Here is a 23,694-nt window from a genome sequence, read left to right on the forward strand (position 1 = left end):
TTGCCTAAGCTATATGTATACTGTTTATTTTTTAGGAACAGTAGTCTGGAAGCAAATAATGAAAAAATATTGTGTCATTCTGGAATGTCTTCTTTATCATTCTTTGCAATTTTCTCCTTAAGTTTTTAAAAATAAAAAACAAAGAAGGGGTTAAGGAAGCTTATGTCTGAACAGAGGTAGGAATACGGGCTAGAGAGGGACAAAGAGGTGTTATATTAATAAATCAAGGAGGCCGTTAGACTGCTGTGGTTCCAGTGAGCTGACAGCCGACTAAACAAACCAGAATCTAACCCTGTAAAAGTTATGAAATTGAAATTGTTATGAAATTGAAAAGTTATGCAATTGAAACCCAAGGACAACCCATCACAAACAGCCAAGTAGACTTTAATCTATTGCTAATCAATCATTTACTTGCTTTTCTCTATAAAAGTCTCTCTCCAGCTCCTGTTGGTAGAATGCTCCTAACCACTTCCTTTTTGGTGCTGGTTAATTAGTACAGATATTTTGTTCCAAAAAAAATTATTTATTTATTTATTTATTTATTTTTAACAAGCCTCAGTTTAAGAGTCTAGGCAGAGAGGGAGGCAAAAAACAAACAAACAAACAAACAAACAAACAACAAAAACCTCCCGTCTCAGTCAGGAGGCAAGCAACGCCTCAAAGGCAAGGAGCCAAGGCAAAGCGAAAGCACCCATTGGACTCGGCCAGGAGGCGGGGCCGGAATCCGCCCAACGCGCAGACTTCAGGCCAGGGCCCCGCGCAAGCGCAAGAGGGAGGGACCCCCGGGAGGACCAGCCTCTCCGGCGGTCAGGGGTAGATGTGGGTTCGGACGCTTCTGCACTTTGAGACGCGGGAGCCATGGCGCTGCGCGGTATCTTGGTGCTAGAGCTGGCCGGCCTGGCCCCGGGCCCGTACTGCGGTATGGTCCTGGCGGACTTCGGGGCGCAGGTGGTGCGTGTGGACCGGCTGGGTGCCAGCGGGGACTTCAGCTTCTTGGGCCGGGGCAAGCGCTCCCTGGCAGTGGACCTGAAGCGGCCGGAGGGGGTGGCTGTGCTGCGGCGCCTGTGCGCCCGGACTGATGTGGTGCTGGAGCCCTTCCGCCACGGTGAGCCCCGGGCGCCTCCGCAGCGCCGCTGGGGGACCAGACGCGGGAAGGTCCCCGCCGAAGGGAGGAGCCGGGCCGGGCCGTTAGACAGGCTGCGCCGGCTACACTCCATCCCTGTTACCGCTCGAACCCGTCCCTCTCAGCGTCTTTCTAGACTTTTCTGTGGCGTTTGCTATTGTTGACCATTCGCCCCTTGAGATGAACGTCCGTACTTGGAATCCTAGATACCGCTATTGCCCTGCTCTCCTTATACCCATTCCCGGCTCCTTCCCAAATTCCTCATTTTTCTAATCGCCTCTTTGCATTTGCCTTTCTTTATTATTTGAGGGTCACGAATCCTATGAGAATCTAACGAAAGCCAGAGATTCCCCACCTGGAAAACTGCAGATAGGTACATAGTCGTTTTTCTACAGTTTTGGGGGTTGGTGTACCCTTTAAAGCCATCCTCTGACCCAGGCTCACACTGTTAAATCCTGGCGTTCCGGTTCCCAAGTTCCGGCTTCAGAGCAGTTTAGTTTACACTCTGACCCCTGGAGCCACCTTATCTATTCCGAGACTGTTTTCCCCTTTTATAAGCAGGTGATGACCAAATCTATAACTGTACCTCCTCCCCCTTCTTTGAGAGCCACAGACCGCTGGACTACACAAGCTCTGCACATCTTAGCTGGCTGTCTCCCAGGCATGGCAACTTCCACAAATCCCAAAACAAGCCCATTATCTTACCTCCTAAAATAGCATCTCCTCGTTCTATATTATTTATCTCAGTAAATGGAATCAGTAAGCCACTCAGTTGCCTGAATCAGAAGCCTGCACTCCATCCGTGACTCCAAATACTCACTTCATTTGCTTACAGTTATCAGGAATCCAGATGTCCTTCCTCCTTGCTCTCACTCTGGCTTTCCATACTTGCTGTAGCTTCCTTCACACTGTTCCAACAGCCTTTTCAAAGCTGATGTCTGGGTTTAGCACCACTTGGATCCATTCTCGCATAGCTGCTGAGGTCAACTTGCTCAAGTACTAAACCAAAGCTTTGCCTGGTGTATAGCAGGAAGTCAGAAAATGTTTGGTGAATGAATTGAATGCCTGTGGGGCACCAGACATATTAAAGGTGTTCACTCATTTATCCTCACAGCAGATTGGAGGATTATAATAATTTAATAATTAGGATTGTATCACAATTTAATAATGCCCTGTTTAAAGGTGGAGGCTCAACATGGTCGATTCCAGGGTCTTGGAATTAGGGGGAAAATCGAGCCCTGAATACAGGCATAGCTGCTGGGTGAGAGAATTGTGGCTGGTGTTTATTTAAGCAGAAGTCTAGAGTTTTTTGTTTTTTTGTAATTTACGTAGCTTTAGGAAGACAAAGACCATAAAATTATTGTATAATCTTTATTATCTTTAGTCCCAGGAGATTTAAAGTGCAGTTATCTGAATTTTTTGCAATTAATATGGTACTTATAAGAACTCTTAGATGCTATGTTAGCAAATCTTTCCACGGGTATTTGCTGAGCCTTTTGTGAAGGTATCCATGCTAGGTACTGTATGTAGAGGCCCGAGGAAACAGATCAGGCATGAGTCCTACCAGAGGATTCTAAACTGATACCAAAGGTGATGGAATATCTATACACATAAGCACAGCATGAGGTAGAAGGTGGTGGGCAATGACAAAGGTACAGAAAAAGAAAAGATCCTGAAAGGAATAGCCGTTTTCGAAAGTGTATTTTTGACGAAATAAAGCTCCAGGGTAACTATTCCAAGAGAACAGACCATTTCTAATAAATGACTAAGGAGGGGATTTGGGGAGCTATGAAGGCACTAACTCAAGGAATGAAAGGCGTACTATGGGGATTGAAGGGACTTGGATATGCCTGAAGGGAAATAAGGAAGGGCTGGGGGGACAAAGTATTCTGGGGCAGACGTCATACATTCCAGAAATGGTGGCCTCACTCTTTGTGTCCTTAATTATTGGAAACATGCTAAAACCCACAACAAATGTTATTAGTATGACTTGGAAGGGTGCCGTTTCTTGTTTGCCACAGTGATGGGATTATATGCTCACTTTCATCCTCTTTAAAAAAAGTATCACTGTTACTTTCCCCTTAAGGTGTCATGGAGAAACTCCAGCTAGGCCCAGAGGTTCTGCAGAAGGAGAACCCGAAGCTTATCTACGCCAGATTGAGTGGATTTGGCCAGTCCGGAAGATTCTCTAGAGTAGCAGGCCATGACATCAACTATTTGGCTTTGTCAGGTACGTCGAGAAAATAATTTCTCTGTACTTTTTATTTTGGTCCCAGTCAAGATGGACAGTTACACTAATTAAAAGAATTTTCAAAGGTGCAGATTTAAATATTAATGAAAGTCAATAAGGGAACCGTGGTCGCTCAAAAAGGGTGGGTTTGGCTGGCTCTGTCAGTGGAACATGCAACTCTTGATCTCAGGGTTGTGAGTTCAAGCCCCACTTTGCCCATGGAACCTAGTTAAAATTAAAAAGGAGGGGTTGGTTTGTCCTGGAACAGTTATTCTCAACCCCTTTCTCCTTGTCTTCACACATTTGAGGAATAATAAACTCTTGCTGGTAACATTTACTTACCGCATTTGTATAATCAATTCTCAGTCAAGCCCCTGCCAGGAAGTAAAGAGACTTGATGGTCCTATAGTTTGAAAATGCTAATATTGTTTAATCCTGACTCCCCTTTCCTTCCAACTTCATTGAGAATCGTTGCCCAAGTCACTATTTTAGACTTTACTGAATACCTGTAGTTTTCAGGTCGTATTATCACTTTATTAGAATTTTTACCTGTGAGATTGAGTCTTAGAATGACCCAATCCTAGGATCCTAAGAAAGTGTATATTTTTGAGTTTTGAGTCTCAAATATCCTGTGAGAACAAATTGAAAGGTTGAGGAAAAGAGTGAGGATAGAATTGTTTTTTCCAGCTATTTTAAAATGTAGTCACTTTTATTTTTCTTGTGTTTATTTTCTTGTGTCTCTTTCTTATAAGAATGGCAGTGGATTATCCTGTTGTATAATTGATGAACTAAATTGGTAACAGTAATTAATGATAATAATTTTTTCCCTGAAACTCAGTGAGTAAAAACTGAGTAATGAAATTCTGAAAGCATTAGTAGAATAAAGTTTTAGAGAAGAAAAAAAAAGGTGAAAACAAAACAAGAGCCTTGTTGGGGAGGAAAGCCTGTTTATAGATATGCTGAGTAAGTTTAGATTTGGAAAAGTATTATGTACTAGTATTCACTATGTCAGCAGCTAGAGAGACTGGTTATTACTCTTAAGTGTTCATGTATTTATTTATTTATTTATTTATTTTTTTTTTAAGATTTTATTTATTTATTTGACAGACAGAGATTACAAGTAGGCAGAGAGGCAGGCAGAGAGAGAGAGAGAGGAGGAAGCAGGCTCCCTGCTGAGCAGACAGCCCGATGCGGGGCTCGATCCCAGGACCCTGGGATCAGGACCTGAGCTGAAGGCAGAGGCTTTAACCCACTGAGCCACCCAGGCGCCCCTCATGTATTTATTTAAAAGAGACATTAAATTTATAGGTACTGTTCCCTGATTTTTTTTTTTTTTTAAATGATGTAGGTGTCCTGTCAAAAATTGGCAGAAGTGGTGAGAATCCATATCCCCCACTGAATCTACTGGCTGACTTCGGCGGTGGTGGCCTCATGTGCACGCTGGGCATCCTGTTGGCTCTATTTGAACGCACGCGCTCGGGCAAAGGTCAGGTCATTGACCTAAGCATGGTAAGTGTTAATTAGGGGAAGTGATGAACCCCCGAGTTGTTCTAAGTCTGATGGGCAGCTGCCTCAGATTCCTTTCTGAATAGGACAAGAGAGAGGTGGGATTTGAAGTTGGAAACATATTACCAAGAACATCCTTTTCTTGAAAATAGCTTCATATCCTTTACACGTGTCAGAATGTCATCATTGATTATCTGTTTGTGGAATCAATTCTCTGAACTTTTCATGGCTCATCTGATTCCTATGTTGGCTTCAGCAGTTTTCTCCACGCTATTTCTTGTGCTTCATATACATTTTTCAAGCAATCTTCATTTGAAACTGGGCTCCAGAAGGCTCCCTTAGCAGATAGGTAGAAAAGATTCTTAAGGGTGCTAAAGTAAAATGGGCCAGTCTAGACCTTCCTTCTATGTTTTTTTGGGAGACTCCGACATTATGAGGCTTTGCATTTTTTCACTGCCCCGCCTTGAGCACGGGCCTTGTGATATGCCGAGCACATCCCCGTGCATTCTCCTCATCCTCAAATCAGCAGTTTCGCTTGGAATACATTATTTTAAAGCGGAGGAAACCGAATCATGGAAACTTGTCCAAGTTCTCTCAGCGCCTTGGAAGGAGCCCAGTCCAGCACCTCTACAGGTTTGCATTTGGGCAGGTCTTTGGAGGGAGAATGGAGATGGATGAGGAATACAAGACTGGGGGCAGAGAGACAGTTCCTGGGTGGTTGCTGAGAGAGAAGTGGGAGCACTAAAGTCGTTGGTGATAGAATGGGTCTGGGTTTAAGGGCTATTTATCTCAGATGTAAAATTGCCAGGATTTGATGATGCATTAGCGGTGAGGGGAAAGGGAGGAGTCAAGGCTGACTCCCCTGTTTCTTTTTTTTTTCTTCTTGAGATTTATTTATTTAGAGAGCGTGTTGTGTACGCGCGCGCGCATTTGAGTGACAGGAAGGGCAGAGGGAGAGGGAGAGAGAATCCTCAAGCAGGTTCCCCACTGAGCAGGAAGCCCGATGGAGGGTTCCATCCCAGGACCCTGAGATCACGGCCCGAGCTGAAATCAGGAGTTGGCCACTTAACCAACTGAGCCCTGTAGGTGTCCTGACTCCCCTGTTTCTGGCGTGGGTGTCCTGGTGAGATTTTACGTAGATGTATATTCACGTGTATATGCATATGTGTCGTTATATGTGGTGTCTCATTCTGTGTGTGTGTGTATATGTACATGTACATGTGTATATATAGATATGGGGACTCTCTAAAATCTATGTAACCCTGTTTCAAAAGAAGCACCTCTTTAGGCCACCTATACAAAATATACTATTTGGTATGTCAGATGTCAGAGCCATAAATTGAGGTGTGCATGAGATTTCAAGTTAAAAGGGAAAATTGGGATATATCTAGAGATATATTTCACATTTGTTTCACAGCCAGTAACTGAGAAATTCCATAGGCCCACTCCATTCCAACTCTTTGAGACAAGGATGCTTTGATGGCCTTCTCACTGGGGGCCTGGAATCATTAGGATCACAAAGTCATAAGGATAAGGAAGTAGTTTTCTTTGGATAGCTCCATGCATCCAGCCTGTAACAATTACACCTGAGAATATGAATCTGTTACTGTTACTTCAGGACTCAATGGGAAATGGGCATTCCTCAACTAGTTGTCTGGACTCAAAAAACCCATATATCTGCCACTCATATTGTTGTGTTTATTGTGTAACTTTCTAGTGATTGTTAAAATTAAAATATATTAATGATCAAATATAGTTTTGTTGGGCTTGGAGTCAAACTAAAATAAGCTAAATTTAATTATAATATGACTTACCTTTATAATGTGATATTCTTCATATATCTACATATATGTGTTTATAGGTATTGAGATCAAAAAATAGATTTTTCTAAAAAGCTCTTTGTTTTTAACTTTTTATCCTGATAGTTTTAAACATATATAATTAAAGGGAGAATATATAATGAACTTCCATGTGCCCTCCCTTGACATCAAAAATTGTCAACATTTGGCAGTTTTATTTGAAGGGGAGAACAAAAGTAGTTCCTTCTAAGTCTTTTCTGAAAAATATCTTCTGACCTGAATAGTGGAGAAACCCTGTATCATAAACTTGTTCTAACACACTTTCATGAAATATCGAAGAAGTTTTGTTAATTACTAAGAAACATTTTTATACCAATGTTTAAAAAAATCTAAGTGGGAATTAATCATGCTTTTATAGTTTAAGTATTGGATTCATGTTGTATCTTGTTTCTTCTTCAAAGGTGGAAGGAACCGCGTACCTGAGTTCTTTTCTGTGGAAATCTCAAAAAACAGGACTGTGGGAACAACCTCGAGGACAGAACTTACTAGATGGTGGAGCACCTTTCTACACAACTTACAAGACGGCAGATGGGGGGTTCATGGCTGTTGGAGCATTAGAGCCCCAGTTCTACAAGCTGCTGATCGAAGGTAAGCAACTGTCATGTGCCTCCCCCATCGCCCCTCTATTTTGGAGCCTTTTGAAGTTCATTATGTCTTTGTTATTTAGCTACCTTACAATTTACCTAATTGTAACCATCATTATATTATGGGACATTTCCCTTATGTTTGAAATTAATAGGTAATTTGGCAAGTCTATAAAATAGCTCAGAGTTTTAAAAAACAATCCATTTTGTGGAAGTTCAATTTTTTATCACATTTCATGGTCAGTAGTATTGGGTATTTATACTGCCCTTGTGTGCCCACGTCGTATTCTTCCTTAGAACTGACCTGCTGGTTCTACCAGTTCTTACTCCTTAACAGATGTCACCTCTAGTCTTTTCCAGTGTCAGGGGTCACCAGAGTACAGGGTGGCTTTGGTGAATAAGATTTTATCAGAATATGTTATTATCACTTGATGCTTCTGCAGTATACCTTTATTGCAGATTCTTGTCTTTTTTGCACGTGGCCACTAGTTAGCAGGAATATTTGAGATCTCTTCTTCCCTAATTAAATAATTGGACTGATGTTATTTTGTTCCTGTAGCATGTTTGAATTTAAAGTTTTCTTTACAGATACCTGAGTGTCTAAGAAGTTTTAGAGCATATAATGTAGTAGTGTGACAAGCTGGTCATGGTGCATCTTCTTTTCATCTTCAAGTGTGAAGTTGTGTTGTTATGTGTGGTAGCTTTTCCGATGAAATACTACCTACAGTTATTTGCATATAGCTGAAATTGTCTTTTGCAAGCATCAGAAAGCATTTTCTGATCAACCGTATTAACTTCACTGACTTAAATATAGTTGGAGAAATGCAGAACAGAATGGTTTCTCTAGATAATAAAAGCCTTTCTGTTCAGAAATTAAACTAGGAATGGAAGATCTTAATTCAAAATTCAGGACAGAACAATGCTACGGGAGGGGCTGAATGGTGGGAACAACAGTGCCACCTCCGTGATGCAGGGCCTTGGAAGCAGCAGGGACAGAGCACAGTGGAGTCTGTACCTGACGTAAACCTTGTGTGTTTATGCACTGTCTGTAGAGAATTTAAATATAATAATGAAATGACTAAACTTCATTCAGCTTTTTATCATCATTATTCACAGGCAATTCTAAATGACAATGGTAAAATATATTCATTGAAAAAGATTTTGTTTGAGTTCTAATCAATTGCTACAGATACTGTTGAGTTCTAATAACATGTAAGCTTATTAGCACATTTGTATTACTTATCCTTTAGTAAATATTACATAGGAGTTATTCAGAGAACTCCCAATTTTGTAGTCTCACTCCGATGTTCTCTTGTAAAATTTTTATAGTTTCAGCGTTCACATTTAGGTCTCTGTTACAGGATGAGTTAATTTTTGAGCTAAGGGTCCTGCTTCATTGTTTTGCGTATGGCTATCCAGTTTTCCCAGCACTGTTTGTCAAAAGGACTGTTCTTTCTCCATTGAATGGTTTTGGCATCCTTGTTGAAAATCAGTTGACCATAAGTGTAAGGGCTTGTTTTGGACTCTCAATTCTGTTCCATTGATGTACATGTCTCTCCTTATGTTAGCACCACACTGTGTTGATCACTGTAGCTTTGTAGTAAGTTTGAAATTAGAAAGTGTGAGTTTTCCAGTTTTATTCTTTTTCAAGATTGTTTTGGCTATTCAGGGTCCCAATATACAGAGAAAGGAGAAAAAAAAAAGCTGGAATTCTATGCACTACCACACAAGGGCCTAGCACCCTCCAGCTTCCAACAGAGCTAAGGGAGCAGGTTTTTATTTTTTCCCACAGATCACAGTGGCATTGATTCCATCAAGATTTTGTTGAGACAGAAAGGGATAAAAATAAATTTGGAACAGAAAGGGGCAGACATTCTTTTCCCAAAGTATTCTGCTCCAGATATTTCTCCCCAAAATAAGTTGAGAACCATGGTATAAAAGGAAAGAAAAGAGACTTCGAAAAAACAGGACAAATGAGCACAAGAGTGGGGGGGGAGGAAGACTGTAAACTGCTCCCAGAGACTGAAGAGAATTAAAAAAGGAAGGTTCGAATCCGTCAGTATTCCATTAGTCATCTTCTGTTTCATCTACCTCTCCTTCCTCTCCTTCATTATCCCCTTCATCTTCTTCTTCTTCATCCTCATCTCCTTCTTCCTAGTATCTTCCATACCTTCTTCGTTATCATCATCATCATCTTCTCCTTCCCTTTCTTCAACATCTGTATCAGGAACCAAGTAGTACTGTCGTGGATTTGGCCAAACACCATCTCTGAGGACCTCTCCTAACTCATCTGCATCAGAATGGTCCGTAGCCCGCTGAAGAAGCCAGGCCTCTGGTTCCTCAGGCTGTCCCTTCCTGCTGGCTTTATTCTACATTTGACTTCAACATTTCACCAAATCCTTTCCAGACTTCCATTTGATTTCAGTGGACTTCGATGGTGGAGCGCTACTCTCATTCACGTGAAATTCTTTGAAGAGAACTTTATCTTCAAAGTAAGGATTTTCATCAAAATACTATTCTATTCTGTAACCTGATATAATATCTTCAAATTCTGCCACTTCAGCTCTTGTGAGATAACGCGACACCTCCTCCCAGAGCAGTGCAGACCCTTGTGGATGGTTGACAAATGTTCTCACCCCCAAATTTGGGATTTTGGGTGTCGGTCTGACCTCTTTGGCAGAGTTTGTTATGGTCCTGTTCTGCTTTCGAAATTTCCTCTCTGCCATGTTCATTAAGTCGGTTTCATCTTGTATTTCATCAACATGTTTGAGTGCTGGCTCTTGTTTTTCTCCCTTCAGCAAGTGCTGAGTTGTTGGCATCTCCCTCTGGCTTGAGGGCAGGAGGCCGTCTCTGTTTCTTTGTTTGAGGCAGGAGCAAACACTGCTGTTCAGGGCCAGGCTGTGAGGAAAGTCCAGGAAACAAGGGCAGAGGCATGTGTGGAAGAAGCTCCAGTTTCTCCATGTGCTGCACTTCTTGATGGTGTCCTGCAGGTCTCCGAGGTTCTGTTTGTTTTTCTTTTCTTTTTTCTTTCTGCTCCTTAGACTGGATAAGCGGTTCATGTCTCTTTGAGCTCACTGATTCTCTCTCCTGCTAGTTCATGTCTGTTGTTGAGTCCCTCTCATGAAGTTCGTATTTGTTATTGTACTCTTCAATTCCACAATTTCTTTTTTTTTTTTTCCAAGATTTTATTTATTTATTTGTCAGAGAGAAAGAGAGAGAGACCACAAGCAGTGGGGAGGGGTAGAGGGAGAAGCAGGCTCCCCTGCTAGTAGTGAGCCCGATATGGGACTCGATCCCTGGACCCTGGGATCGTGACCTGAGCTGAAGGCAGATGCTTAACCAATTTCTATTTGGTTGCTTTTTCAATAATTTCTGTCTCTTTATTAATATTCTCTTTGATTAGATGTCATTCTCAAACTTTCTTTTAATTTTTCAGACATGGTTTCCTTCAGTGATTTGAACTTATTTTATTTATTTATTTATTTATTTATTATATTATTTTTTCAGTGTTCCAAGATTCATTTTTTGTGTGCCACACCCAGTGCTCCATGCAGTATGTGCCCTCCTTAATACCCACCACCAGGCTCACCATCCCCTGACACGCCTCCCCTCCAAAACCCTCAGCTTGTTTCTCAGAGTCCACAGTCTCTCATGCTTCGTCTTCCTTTCTGATTTACCCCAATTCACTTTTCCTTTCCTCCTCCTAAAGTTGGGTATTCATCCTTTCTGATGGCTGCGTAATATTCCACTGTATATATGGACCATATCTTCTTTATCCATTTGTCTGTAGAAGGGCATCTTGGCTCTTTCCACAGTTTGGTGATTGTGGCCATTGCTGCTATGAATATTGGGATACAGATGGCCCTTCTTTTCACTATATCTGTATCTTTGGGGTAAATACACAGTAGGATAATACCTATTCTCCTGAAGCTGTTTCAAAAAATAGAAACAGAAGGAAAACTTCCAGACTCTTTCTGTGAAGCCAGCATTACCTTGATCCCCAAACCAGGCAAAGACTATCAAAAAGGAGAATTTCAGACCAAAATCCCTGCTGAATATGGATGCCAAGATTCTCATCAAGATCCTAGCTAATAGGATCCAACAGCACATTAAAAAGATTATCCACCATGACCAGGTGGGATTTATCACTGGGATACAAGAGTGGTTCAACATTCGCAAATCAATCAATGTGATAGAACAAATCAATAAGAGAAGAGAGAAGAACCACATGGTCCTCTCAATTGATACAGAAAAAGCACTTGACAAAATACAGCATTCTTTCCTTCATAAAACTCTTCAGAGTATAAGGATAGAGGGAACATTCCTCAACTTCATAAAATCTATCTATGCAAAACCCACAACGAGGGGGTAGGGAGAGGGTGGTTGGGTTATGGACATTGTGGAGGGTATGTGCTATGGTGAGTGCTGTGAAGTGTGTAAACCTGGCAATTCACGGACCTGTGCCCCTGGGGCTAATAATACATTATGTGTTAATGAAAAATTAAAAATTAAAAAGACCACAACGAATATCATTCTCAATGGGGAAAAACTGACAGCCTTCCCATTGAGATCAGAAACATGACAAGGATGCCCACTCTCACCACTGTTGTTCAACATAGTACTAAAAGTCCTACCAACAACAATCGGATAACAAAAAGAATTAAAAAGTATTCAGATTGGCAAAGAAGAAGTTAAACTCTCTCTCTTCACAGATAACATGATACTTTATATGAAAAACCCAAAAGACTCCATCCCCAAACTACTAGAACTCATACAGCAATTCAATAATGTGACAGGACACTAAATCAACGTACAGAAATCAGTTTCTTTCTTATACACTAACAGTGAAAATATAGAAAGGGAAATTAGAGAACAGATTCCATTTACCTTAGCACCAAGAACCGTAAGATACCTTGGAATAAACCTAACCAAAGAAGTAAAGGATCTGTACTTGAGGAACTAGAGAACACTCATGAAAGAAATTGAAGAAGACACAAAAAGATGGAAGACGATTCCATGCTCATGGACCAGAAGAATAAACATGTTTAAAATGTCTATACTGCCTAGAGCGATCTATACTTTCCATGCCATCCCGATCAAAATTCCACCGGCATTTTTCAATGTGCTGGAACACACAATCCTTAAATTTGTATGGAACCAGAAGAGACCCTGAATCACTAAGGAAATGTTGAAAAAGAAAAACAAAGCTGGCGGCATCATGTTACCTGACTTCATGCTTTACTACAAAGCTGTGATCACCAAGACAGCATGGTACTGAACTGTCAAGCTAGCTGATTTAAAGTCTTTTCCAGTAAGTCCAATATTTGGCTTTTTCAGGAACAGTTTCTGTTCACTGCTTTTTGTCTTGCGTATGTGCCATATTTTCTTTCTTCTTTGGATGCTTCACAAATTTAGTTGTAACTTGATATTTTAAGTAACGTAATGTGGCAACTGTGGACATTAGGTCTCACCTTCCCTTCCCTTCTCCCCAGTCCTGGGTTTGTTGTTTCCAGTATTTGTTTATTTAATGACTTTCCTGGACTAAATCTGTGTTCTTTGGTACGTGAAGCTACTGAAGCCTGTTCAGTTAGCTTGGTGATCAGGTAATGATTGGATAGAGATATCCTTAAATGCTTTGAACCAATTAATTTCCCATCTTTTTCTGAGGTGCTCTGTGCCTTCGCGTTTTGCTTATATGGGGACTCAGGGTCGCCAGAGGTGAAACACTAGGACCTTTTCAGATCTTTCCTGGACATGCTCACAGCCCTACACATGTGCTTTCTAAATTCTCAGGAATGTGTTGGAACATCTCAAAGCCCCTCATGTATATCCTGTTCCCCACTTTTGTTTAAGTTTGTCAGCTTCTTTTTAGTCCCAACAGGGAATGCCACCTCAGATAGCTTTGATATTAAACAGCTGCCTCTGATTTTTTTTGACGTGTCAAAAATGTTCTGGGAATAGGGCATTGTGAGCTCTAAGTCAGATCAATTGAAGACAAGCCCTGAGAATGGAGCCTTTCAGGGAGCTGCTAGACAAATGGCAGTTCTCTGGGAATGGGATTTTGGGGAAGCTCTCAACTCAATTGCTTCTTACCATGACTTAGTTAGTTAATACAGCACTATGGTTGGGAGCCTGTTGGTTTTGATGGCTACCCCTGAGCTGGGGGGAGAGGGATGAAATTTGTGCAAGTTATAACACCGCAAGTCTCACTGATCTTACTGAGATGCAGTTGTTTTTCTTGAATAAATGCTCTTTGGATTATTGTAACCTTTTAATTTCCAGAGTTACGAAAAGGCTCATTCTGACCATTTGGGCCAAGGTTCTTGCTGCTTTTTATGCAAGAACAGGTTTTTGAAGGTTCTGACTCTGCCATTCCAGAAGTTAACTTCTCTCCTTAGTGTATCTTGTTGTTATCTTAAAACATACGTGTTTGGCATGATCATTTCTAACATGCACACTCCACCACAATGAATGAGTTTTTCTGGAAATACTGAAAATGAAATGAGATGTTTTTCTAGCAGGCTGATTGTTCCAGCCCTCCATCTAGATTTTCTAAGTCTAAACTCTATAACCACCCTGATTTTTTTTATAGCCTCTTCTCTTTGCATCCACAGCCCTTTATGGTATCCTTAACCTTCTCTGTCCCTGCAGAGTTCACTAGGGATCCTTAGTTGATAGGTGGGTTTCTGGTTCAGGCTGACTTAGCATGTTAAATCAGCTTTGGCTCATCTACACAGGCCTTGCAAAAATGCCTCAGCATTTTCTGTCTTTTACAGTATTTATTTACAAAAGTATTACTTTTACTAATCACATATATATTACTTCTCTCTCAGGTCTAACTGGACAAATGGCCATATCTATAATGATTTTTTTTAGGTAGTATTAATTATATACCTCATTTATTTTACCTTATATTTGAGATCTTCAAGACCATACTTCAGTTGAACTCCTCAGTATCTGAACATAAATACACAAGGTTTTGGGAAGGTACAAATTCTACTGTAGTAGGGCCCTGTCTTTCTGGGGCAAAGAAGTCTGAAAACTCCAAATTTTATGATATTTTGGGATAACAAGACTCTTGTAGTATAATCAGTAAGCAATAGAGAATTTTTAAAAATTTTAAAATTTCAAAATATTATTAAAAGGAAAGCAGATAACAAGAAGTATTGTCAAGGTTGTGGGAGAAACTGCAGGCCTGTGCCTTAGTGATGGGAATGGAAAATTGTGCAGCTGCTGTGGAAAGCTGTATGGCAGTTCCTCAGAAATCTAAAGCAGAATTACTACAAATTTTATGCTGTGACAATTTTTTTTAAATGAAAAATAATTCAAAATAGTGCGTGTTTTAGAAAAAAGTTTGGTACAGAATTGGTCAATTAAGAAGTAAAGATTCTCCCTTGTCCTTCCACTTTGCGAAAGTTTGGGATGTGGCTTTCATGAACTTTTTCTGTGTGCATATCGACACAATTGTTTTATTTATTTATAAATTATATTTATATACATTATATAATTATGTAAATTTTTAGTTAGTAGCTATCTTGTTTTATTCAACAATATATTAAAGATGTCCTTTCTTGTCAATACAAAAAATTTGCTTCATGCTCTATATAGCAGCCCTATGATAATCTATGGTGTGCCTGTGCTAAAATGTAACCACTTCTTAATTCAAGTTCATTTACATTATTCTGCAGTTTTGTATTGTAACACATATTTTTTATTTTTTATTAATAAACATTAATCTTTGTACATAAAACATTGCACAATCACAACATGGACTTTTGACTGCTTGATATTTGCCAAATACTATGTCATAGAGCAGTAAAGTTTATGACACATACTTAAAATAGTATTTTGTGTAATTGCCTGTGGTTATATATATGTGTAGACATATATGTAAGGTAGCCTTTTGGAAATTAAAACAGTTGTCCCAAGTATTAAATAGTGTCTGAGTTTACAGACCAGTCCTTAAAACATTTTGCTTAAAATATGAGAAATTTAATACAGGTTATGCTATTAAAACTAGCCACAACCTACAGTTGTACTTACGTGGTGGAATGGTTTTAGATTTCCATACAGGAATGTCAAGAGCACAGCAGACAACTTATCCTGAACCATTGGTGGCTAATCCTGGGGCCTTGATCAGGGTCATGGGCAGGATGGGAAACTGGGGGCTGAGAAAGAATGAGAAGACAGTGGAAGAGTTGGGGTGTCAGAGTTGGGGGGAGGAGCCGAGGTCTTTTGATTTCTAGTGTTTTTCTAGTGTACAGACTATAATCTTTGAGAACATTGGTCTCAAATATAATGTCTGTTACAGAGAGAACATATTGGATCCAATTTTATTTAGTGTTAGGATTCTGATCACATTCTAATTAAACAGACTTGTTTAAAAAGCATGCAGATATGTTTCTAGCAATAGCTATGATCTATATCACTATTTTTGGCTAACTGGTCATTTCATTTGTTTTTTAATCTCAGAGTTTGGGGCAGTCAGGAAAAAGAAAGCTAAGTAGAAGACATCCTTAGAAACTTTTTTTTTTGGTCGATTACAGTGATAAACCTGCAGTTATGGTTCCATATTTTTGCTGGTATTTGAGTGGGACAAGTGACTACAGAGAAAAATTTATTTGTATATCCCACAGGTGACTTTTAAAAACTGTCCAGAACTATGTGAGTTCTCCTTTTTTCCTTTTATACCTCAGAACCCTAAGAATGGCCTGCAGTATCCATGTCTTCTCACCTCTTGAGGGATTTTCCTCTTCAGAGCAGTTTACAATTAGTCATTGTTCTTCTGCATGATAGGGAAGGGAAGGATGATGAAAGTGACAAGTATTAGATTCACTTGACTAAACTTATACAAAATAACATGCATAAGAAGGAGGGCCTTTCATTATTATTCCACTCTCACCATCTACATTTAAAAACCCTCTTACATGGGGGAGTAAAAATGACATTCACACCAAATCCTAGTAAAGGGGCCTTTGGGTATAATTTGATCAGCCTTGGAGTTCAGGTGCATCTGGGGGGCTGGTGCTTTAGTCTATAAAGGAGGCACAGATCAGGTCACGGGCCCAGAAGCCATCCTTTCTGTTAAATCCCAAGCTGGATGCTTTCATCTTCTCTGTACTGATGGGCCCTTCGAGGGCCCTTCGAGGTCTCCTTCGTGCCTGACACACAAGTCTATGTGCCCCACTCATGATCTGGCTGGGTGATCACTTTCTGTCATGTTTGCTGTAGAACAGTTTGTTGCATGTGCCTTTGGTTACCTTACAAATCCTTTATTTCTAGTTCACAGCAGTGTTCTAAAATGTTAATGAGTCAAACATCACTGTCCTACTACAAGCTCTTTTATTGGACCAAAATAAAGAGAGGTGAATACTACATATAAAATTGCAATTTTGAATTTGATAATTTATCTTTAGGTTTCTTAAAAAATGGGATTATCATGTGTAAAGTTGTTTAAATTTTATCTTTCATAGGGTTGGGGTATACTATATAAAATGTGGGGTTATTTGAATTCAGTATGACAGATAATAACATCATGAGGAAATTTCTTGTTAAAAACTTAGGGAAAAAAACAATTTCTGGAAACTAGACCTTTACAAATAGACTACTTCTGATGAAACATAAATAATAAAATCTTGGCTCTGGGAAGTCTCTTTGGAGTCCTGCTAGCCGCTTACCTCTAGACATTGTCTCCAGCTTCAAGTTGAGTTTGAATTTCCTCCCTTGACCCTTGACCTTGATCCAGCTTCAAGTTGAGTTTGAATTTCCTCCCTTGACCCTGAGAAACTTATAGAACATCCTGTTAGGGACAGTATGGTAAGGTCAAAATGCATTTTTCACTGATTATAATAACTCCACCCAAAGCACAATAATGTAAGAAATTGTGTTTTTATCTCAGGACTTGGGCTAAAGTCTGATGACCTTCCTCATCAGATGAGCACGAATGATTGGCCAGAAATGAAGAAGAGATTTGCAGATGTATTTGCAAAGAAGACAAAGGCAGAGTGGTGTCAGATCTTCGACGGCACAGATGCATGTGTGACCCCAGTTCTGACATTTGAAGAGGTTGCCCACCACGATCATAACAAAGAACGGGGCTCGTTTCTCACTGATGGGGAGCAGGGTGTGAGTCCCCGCCCTGCACCGCTGCTGTCAGACACCCCAGCTATCCCTTCATCCAGAAGGGATCCTTTGGTAGGAGAACATACTGAAGAGATACTTCGAGAATTTGGGTTCAGCCAGGAAGAGATCAGTCAGCTTACCTTAGATAAAATTATTGAAAGTAATAAGCCAAGAGCTAATCTCTAAGTTCCAGGCCTCCTGTGAATTGAATTTGAATATTCAATTTGAATGAATTTGAATTTGAATATTACATGTTCAATATAGAATAATACATAAAATTCTAAGCATGGAAACATGAAGGAACAGTGGATCAACTCTTCTAATCAAGAAACAAGACTGATTACTGATTACTGATTACTGATTGAATTCTGAAAATGGTTAACATCATGGCTTTTGATTTAGGAATGTTTTCAGTTTACCACTATTAAATGGTAACAGTTTTTCTGCCTTTCAATTTGATAAATTATATTTTTAATATTAAAATATTAATTGGGTACCTGAGTGGCTCAGTCAAGCGTCTGCCTTTGGCTCTGGTCGTGATCTCAGGGTCCTGGGGTCAAGCCCCGCCCACATCAGGCTCTCTGCTCAGCAGGGAGCCTGCTTCTTCCTCTGTGGGCACACATGCCTACACGTGCACGCTCACGCGCGTGTGCGCGCACTCTCTCTTTCAGCTCATTCTCTCTTGCTTTTTCTCAAATAAAATCTTTTAAAAAAGTTAAAATGTTAACAATGTACCTTAAATGAATAAATATAATGCTTTTTATTAAATAAAGCCTTTTCTCTCTTAAAGTTTAATTATGCTTTTAAGTTTGTGAAAAGCTTTTAAGAAAGTCCTTTAAATAGCCTTTAAAAACCATTTTGTGGCTCATTGAAATAACTTTGTCTCTACTATTTACCAAAATGAAGTCCTTAGATAGAAAAGTCTGATCCTCTTTATGTGATAAGAAAATTATTCAACCAGTCTCTTTGAATTGGAATTTTAGAAAATGTTCTTGAGATTTCTTTCTTATAATCCCCACTCTCCATCTAGACCACCATAATAAGAGTCTGGCTCCTCTGTGTGGCTGCCTCTTAGCATCACACACCCATGTCTCTTTCTCAGTAAGTTACCATCCATTTGGAAGTCCTTCTAGACTCTTCCTCCTCTTACCAGTCTCCAGCCTCCATTCCCATCATGTCTGCCTCTGCCCCAGTAGACCCATGACTTATCCCTCAGTTCACCTTCAGGCCCCCTGCCCAAATGTCACCTTAAGGAGCACCCTTTCCTGACCCCTCCCTAGAATGGTAGCCACTTCATCATTCACTTTCTCCTCACCCATTTTCTTTTCCTTCATGTCATATATCATTAATGACATTATACTGAATAGCCCCAGCCCTCTTAACCAACTGCCTCTTAACCAAGGCACTTGGTTAAGTGAAAAGTGAAAGCTTTATGAAGGACTTTGTGAGTTTTGGTCACTGCTAAATCCCCAGTTCCAAGAACAGCGCCTAGCCCGTAGTGGAAACTTCGTAAATCTTTAATAAAGAAGTACATCTCAATAGTGAAGTGCTGTCAGTTCCATCTTCATAGCTCTGGACCAGTCCTTTCTGCCCAATACCCTTTGTGCCTTCGTTCAGGCCCCTGTTATCTCTGCCCTGGCCTACTGCTCAGCTTGCCTACCTGACTTCTGACCTCCAGTATGATTGCCTTCATTTTTTTGTATCATGTTTACTCTACTGATAATCTTTATCCTACCAAACTGGTCTCTCAGTCCTGTAAAATTCCTCAATGGTCCTCTCTTTTTCTTGTATAACAAAATATAAGCCCATTTATATAGCATATCAACTCTTTATTTATAACAAGACTTCTCCCTAGCTGTCTAGTCCCACCCGCACTCCCTGCTCCCCAGCACTTTACAAGGCACTGCCTTAAGTTCCTAATTATGTGGCGCTCTCTCTTGCTTCCGTTCCTTTCCATATTCTGTAGTGTTAAAGCAGCACTAACAATACTCCTAGTCCCTTTTGCTCCACGTTGCTGATTTAGCAAACAGACTTGGCTGAAACACAGCCGCCTTTGTGAAACTTCCTGTGTTTCTCAGCCCTAGGGCAGTTTCATACAGTGGTTGTGAAATTTGGAGTCAGAAAAGTCTTGGGTTCAAATATCACTCAATCACTCTGGTGTCTCAGACAAGGCCTACGATGTGCCTGGGACATCCTAGGTGCTCAGTAATTTTTAGTTCAATTCTTAGGGGCCCTTTCTATGTTTCCGTTGCACTTAATACATTTATCCAAAGATAGTCATTGCTTTTAATGTAGTTTACATAACTCTTCATGAGTCATAAGCTCCTAGAGTAGTTGCTTTAGCACACAAAATAATCTTCTGGAGATACTGTTAAAATATGGATTTCTAGGCCCACCCCTAGAGATTCTCATGCACTATGTCTAGGGCTAGACCCATGAATCTGCAATTTTGCCAAGCTTCCAGCTGATTATCATACTGCTGGTTCAAAGCCCACACTTTGAGTGGCACTGTCCTAATGGATATGAACCAAGTCTTTTCCCCTTTGTTACTATCATAGTAGGTGCTCAAAAAATATCTGCTGAAGGGCTGATGAGGGGAAGAATAAAAGCTAGTTGGCAAAAATCTGTAAGTAAACAGATGGGTTAACTCAAAATGTTGATTTCTGTGATTAATTGACTTCATATCAAATGTTTGAATGAAAAATTGTTTTTTGTAGAGTATAAACTTTTTAAAAATACACATATATAAATAAAGTTAATAATAGTTTTTTAAAAAGATTTTATTTATTTATTTTAGAGAGAGAGAGAATGAGAGAGAGTATGAGGGGGGGAGGATCAGAGAGAGAAGCAGACTCCCCACTGAGCAGGGAGCCCGAAGCAGGACTCCAGAATCATGACCTGAGCTGAAGGTAGCTGCTTAACCAACTGAGCCACCCAGGCACCCAATAATAGCTTTTGTTAGTGACCCATACTTTGCTTCTGAAGAGTCTAAGACCTTGTGCAGAAAATGCTACACTTTCTCTTTTGTTGATCTTTTGACAAAGTATAGACTTAGGAATAGGCAAGGGGGCAGGTGAGAAGAATGTAGGAGGCTATAAGAAGAATGGAGGGGAAGCAGGAAATTGAAGATGGCAAATTCTAATGAAGGACAGATTATATTCTTGAATACATAGAAACTTTATTCTTGAATGTATAGTTTGATATACACTGATTTGCACTTTTCTCTTGATCCTACAATGTAGGAAGTGATACAGACTGTATGGTGATAAATAAATCCCATGGAACAAGATGACTGGCTGCATCCAGGCCTCTTTGTATTCACGTCACTCCTCCAAGCACATTCTTGACTTCAGTTACAATTACATTTCACTTTATAATTTGCAAAATACTCTTCCCTATGTCACATCAGGATGCCTTCAGCTGGCAGTAACAATATCCAAAATATGAAATGTTTTGGCTCACGTACCTTGAATCCAGAAGGATTTTAGAGTTGCCTGAATCCAGTCACCCAGACCGTACTTCCCTACATTCTTTTGACTCTGCCAACTTGCCAACCTCCTTATGTTCACTTTATCCTCAGCCTGGTAACAAGTTCTAGATCTCATACCATACACAAGGACATCCAGAAGAAGAGATGATCTCAGAAACCATCAGCAAATCTTGTCTTGTGTCTCTTTTGATGGTCAGTCCTATACCAGTCTTTATCAGAGAAGGTAGGGTTGTCCTTAGATAAAACCAGCCTGCTCCTGGACTTCCCCTGGACTCAGCTAGCTGGAAGCACGTGGGTGTGTGAGGAAGGTGTGGATTCTGAAATCTAATCCAGGCCCCATCAGGATGGAAAGAGTGGAGAAGGGATGTTGGGTAGACAGGCCAAAACATTCATTACATATAGTATCCCAGTCTCTCTTTAACAATCACAGGGGTAGGTGGGAGCAAATTTCTTCATTGTACAGATGAGAACGCAAGGCTCAGATGGTCTTAAACCTTCTTTGTTCATGTCTCCCTTTGGGCCTGAATAATTTTTTCATGGTTCCCCTAGGTCAAAAAAAATATCTAACCATTCAATTTATAAATAATTAGGTCCCAACAACTTCAGTATTTATGCCCTAACAGCTAATTTGCTGTTTGAAAAAATAAATAATACACATAAATTGAGAGAAAGCATTTTTATTTTTATTTCATTTTTAACACACTTATGGCTCATATATGTGTTGGACATTGTACGGCTTCTCATGCCTCAAAATCAGACTGGACACTACTACCCCCATTTTCTGTTCCACATTTGTCTTCATATACTGTTGGCTTCTTTGAAAGGATTAGAGTGCAATCTTATGTTGAAAGTGTGAACTATTTCACTGATAGTTCAAGTGGTGTCTGACAGATATTGAGTTTCACTCTGTTTACTATCTTCAAAATTTTAAATATCCTGAGGCACACTTTTGAGTTCAGTGTGGTGTCCTGGGGCATCTTGGCACACAGTTTGGGAACTGCCAGTTTAAGTGATTTGCCCAAGAAGATACTGCTAAGAAGAGGCAGAACCAGAATTTAAATTTTAATATTCTGACTCTGAGTCTTGCTCTTGAACCATTTTAGGGTCCTCCCCTTAAGATTGTGTTCCTCTTGCCCCAGAGACTTTTCACTTAAACTCATGGTCCAGCAAATAAAATATGACCCACTCAGAGTCTTTAAAACAGAGGAAATTTATTCTTACACCATAAACAAAAATAAACTCAAAATGGATTAAAGACCTATGTGTGAAAGGTAAAACCATAAAATTCCTAGGAGAAAACATAGGTAGTAATTTCTTTGGCATCGGCCGTAGAAACATTTTTCTAAATATGTCTCCTCTGGCAAGGAAAACAAAAGCAAAATTAAACTATTGAAACTACAACAAAATAAAAAGCTTTTCAACAACAAAGGAAACCACCAACAGAACAAAAGGACAACCAATTGAATGGAAGAAGATATTTGCAAATGACATATCTGATAAGGGGTTAATACCCAAAATAAGTAAAGAATTTATACAATTCAACACCAAAAAAAATATTAATTCAATTAAAAATGGGCAGAGGACCTGAATAGACATTTTTCCAAAAAAGACATACAGATGGCCAACAGACACATGAAAAATCCTTAACATCACTAATCATCAGGGAAATACAAATCAAAACCACAATGAGATAATCACCTTATGGCTGTCAGAATGACTAAAATCAAAAACAGAAGAAAAAACAAGTATTGGCAAGTATGTGGAGAAAAAGGAATCCTCCTGAACTTTTGCTGGGAATGCAAGCTGATGCAGCCACTGGGGAAAACAGTATGGAGGTTCCTCAAAAAATAAAAATAAAATTACCTTATGATCCAGTTAATTCCACTACTGGGTATTTGCCCAAAGAAAACAAAAACACTAATTTGAAAGATACAGGCATCCCTATGATTCTTGTAGCAACATTTATAATAGCCAAGATAAGGAAGCAATCCAACTGTCCACTGATAAGGAATGGATAAGAAGATGTGGTATATATATATACAATGGACTGTTACTCATAAAAAAAGATGAACTCTTACCATATGTGACCACGTGGATGGACCTAAAGGGTATAAGATTAAGTGAAAAAATCAGGGAAAGACAAATGCCATGATTTCACTCATATATGGAATTTAAGAAACAAAGCAAAGAAAAAAGGAAACCAAAAAACAGACTCTTAAATACAGAGAACAAATTGGCGGCTGTCAGAAGGGGGCAGGTGGGGGATGGGTGAAATATCAATCAATCAGTCAGTCAGTCAGTCAGAAGATGTAATATAGAGAATTACACTGATGATGAAAGAGCTGAGAAGCCAGGGACAGACAGGCAATCCAGATGTGAGCCACAACAGGGAAGCTAGGGCCACTGATGATGGGAAAGGTAGTGTGACCAGGACTAAGGAGGTAAGGTTGCCTTTGGGAAGCTGGACCCACTGTGGAGATGCACTCACTGCCATGGAAAATTCAGGAAGAAGAAAGAGAAGGAGGAAAATAACATGATTTCCCTCCTGCTCCCAGTCTTCCCACCAATGCCTTCCATTGGCCCAACCTACCTAGAAGCCAGAGAGCAAGGGAGCCTGGGAAATGTGGTTTCTAATGATATAGAGCATGTGAGGAGGAGCTCAGAATGGACCTGAGCAAACAGGCAGTTGACTGATACTACAAAATGTAGTGTATACGCTTTGTTCACTCAATAAATGCTTTAGCAAATACTTACTGAGGACCTACTAGGTGTCAGAGATC

At 39.9% G+C, this 23,694-nt stretch overlaps 1 protein-coding gene and 1 pseudogene across 2 annotated transcripts; one reads left to right on the forward strand and one right to left on the reverse strand.

Moving 5' to 3' along the window:
* Positions 1 to 766: 766 nt before the first annotated feature.
* AMACR (alpha-methylacyl-CoA racemase) lies at positions 767 to 18,219 on the forward strand. The gene is made up of 5 exons (XM_080805100.1): positions 767 to 1,105; positions 3,210 to 3,353; positions 4,702 to 4,862; positions 7,120 to 7,306; positions 17,201 to 18,219. Exons 1-5 carry the CDS (start codon positions 859 to 861, stop codon positions 17,608 to 17,610), a joined length of 1,149 nt encoding a protein of 382 aa, XP_080661226.1. The 5' UTR covers positions 767 to 858; the 3' UTR covers positions 17,611 to 18,219.
* LOC308342633 (protein SET-like) lies at positions 9,370 to 10,263 on the reverse strand (annotated as a pseudogene). The gene has a single exon. The product of its transcript is annotated as a protein SET-like (transcript).
* Positions 18,220 to 23,694: the final 5,475 nt, after the last annotated feature.

This window comes from Martes martes (genome assembly GCF_963455335.1).
Source record: "Martes martes genome assembly, chromosome: 5".
Classification (NCBI taxonomy): Eukaryota; Metazoa; Chordata; class Mammalia; order Carnivora; family Mustelidae; genus Martes; species Martes martes.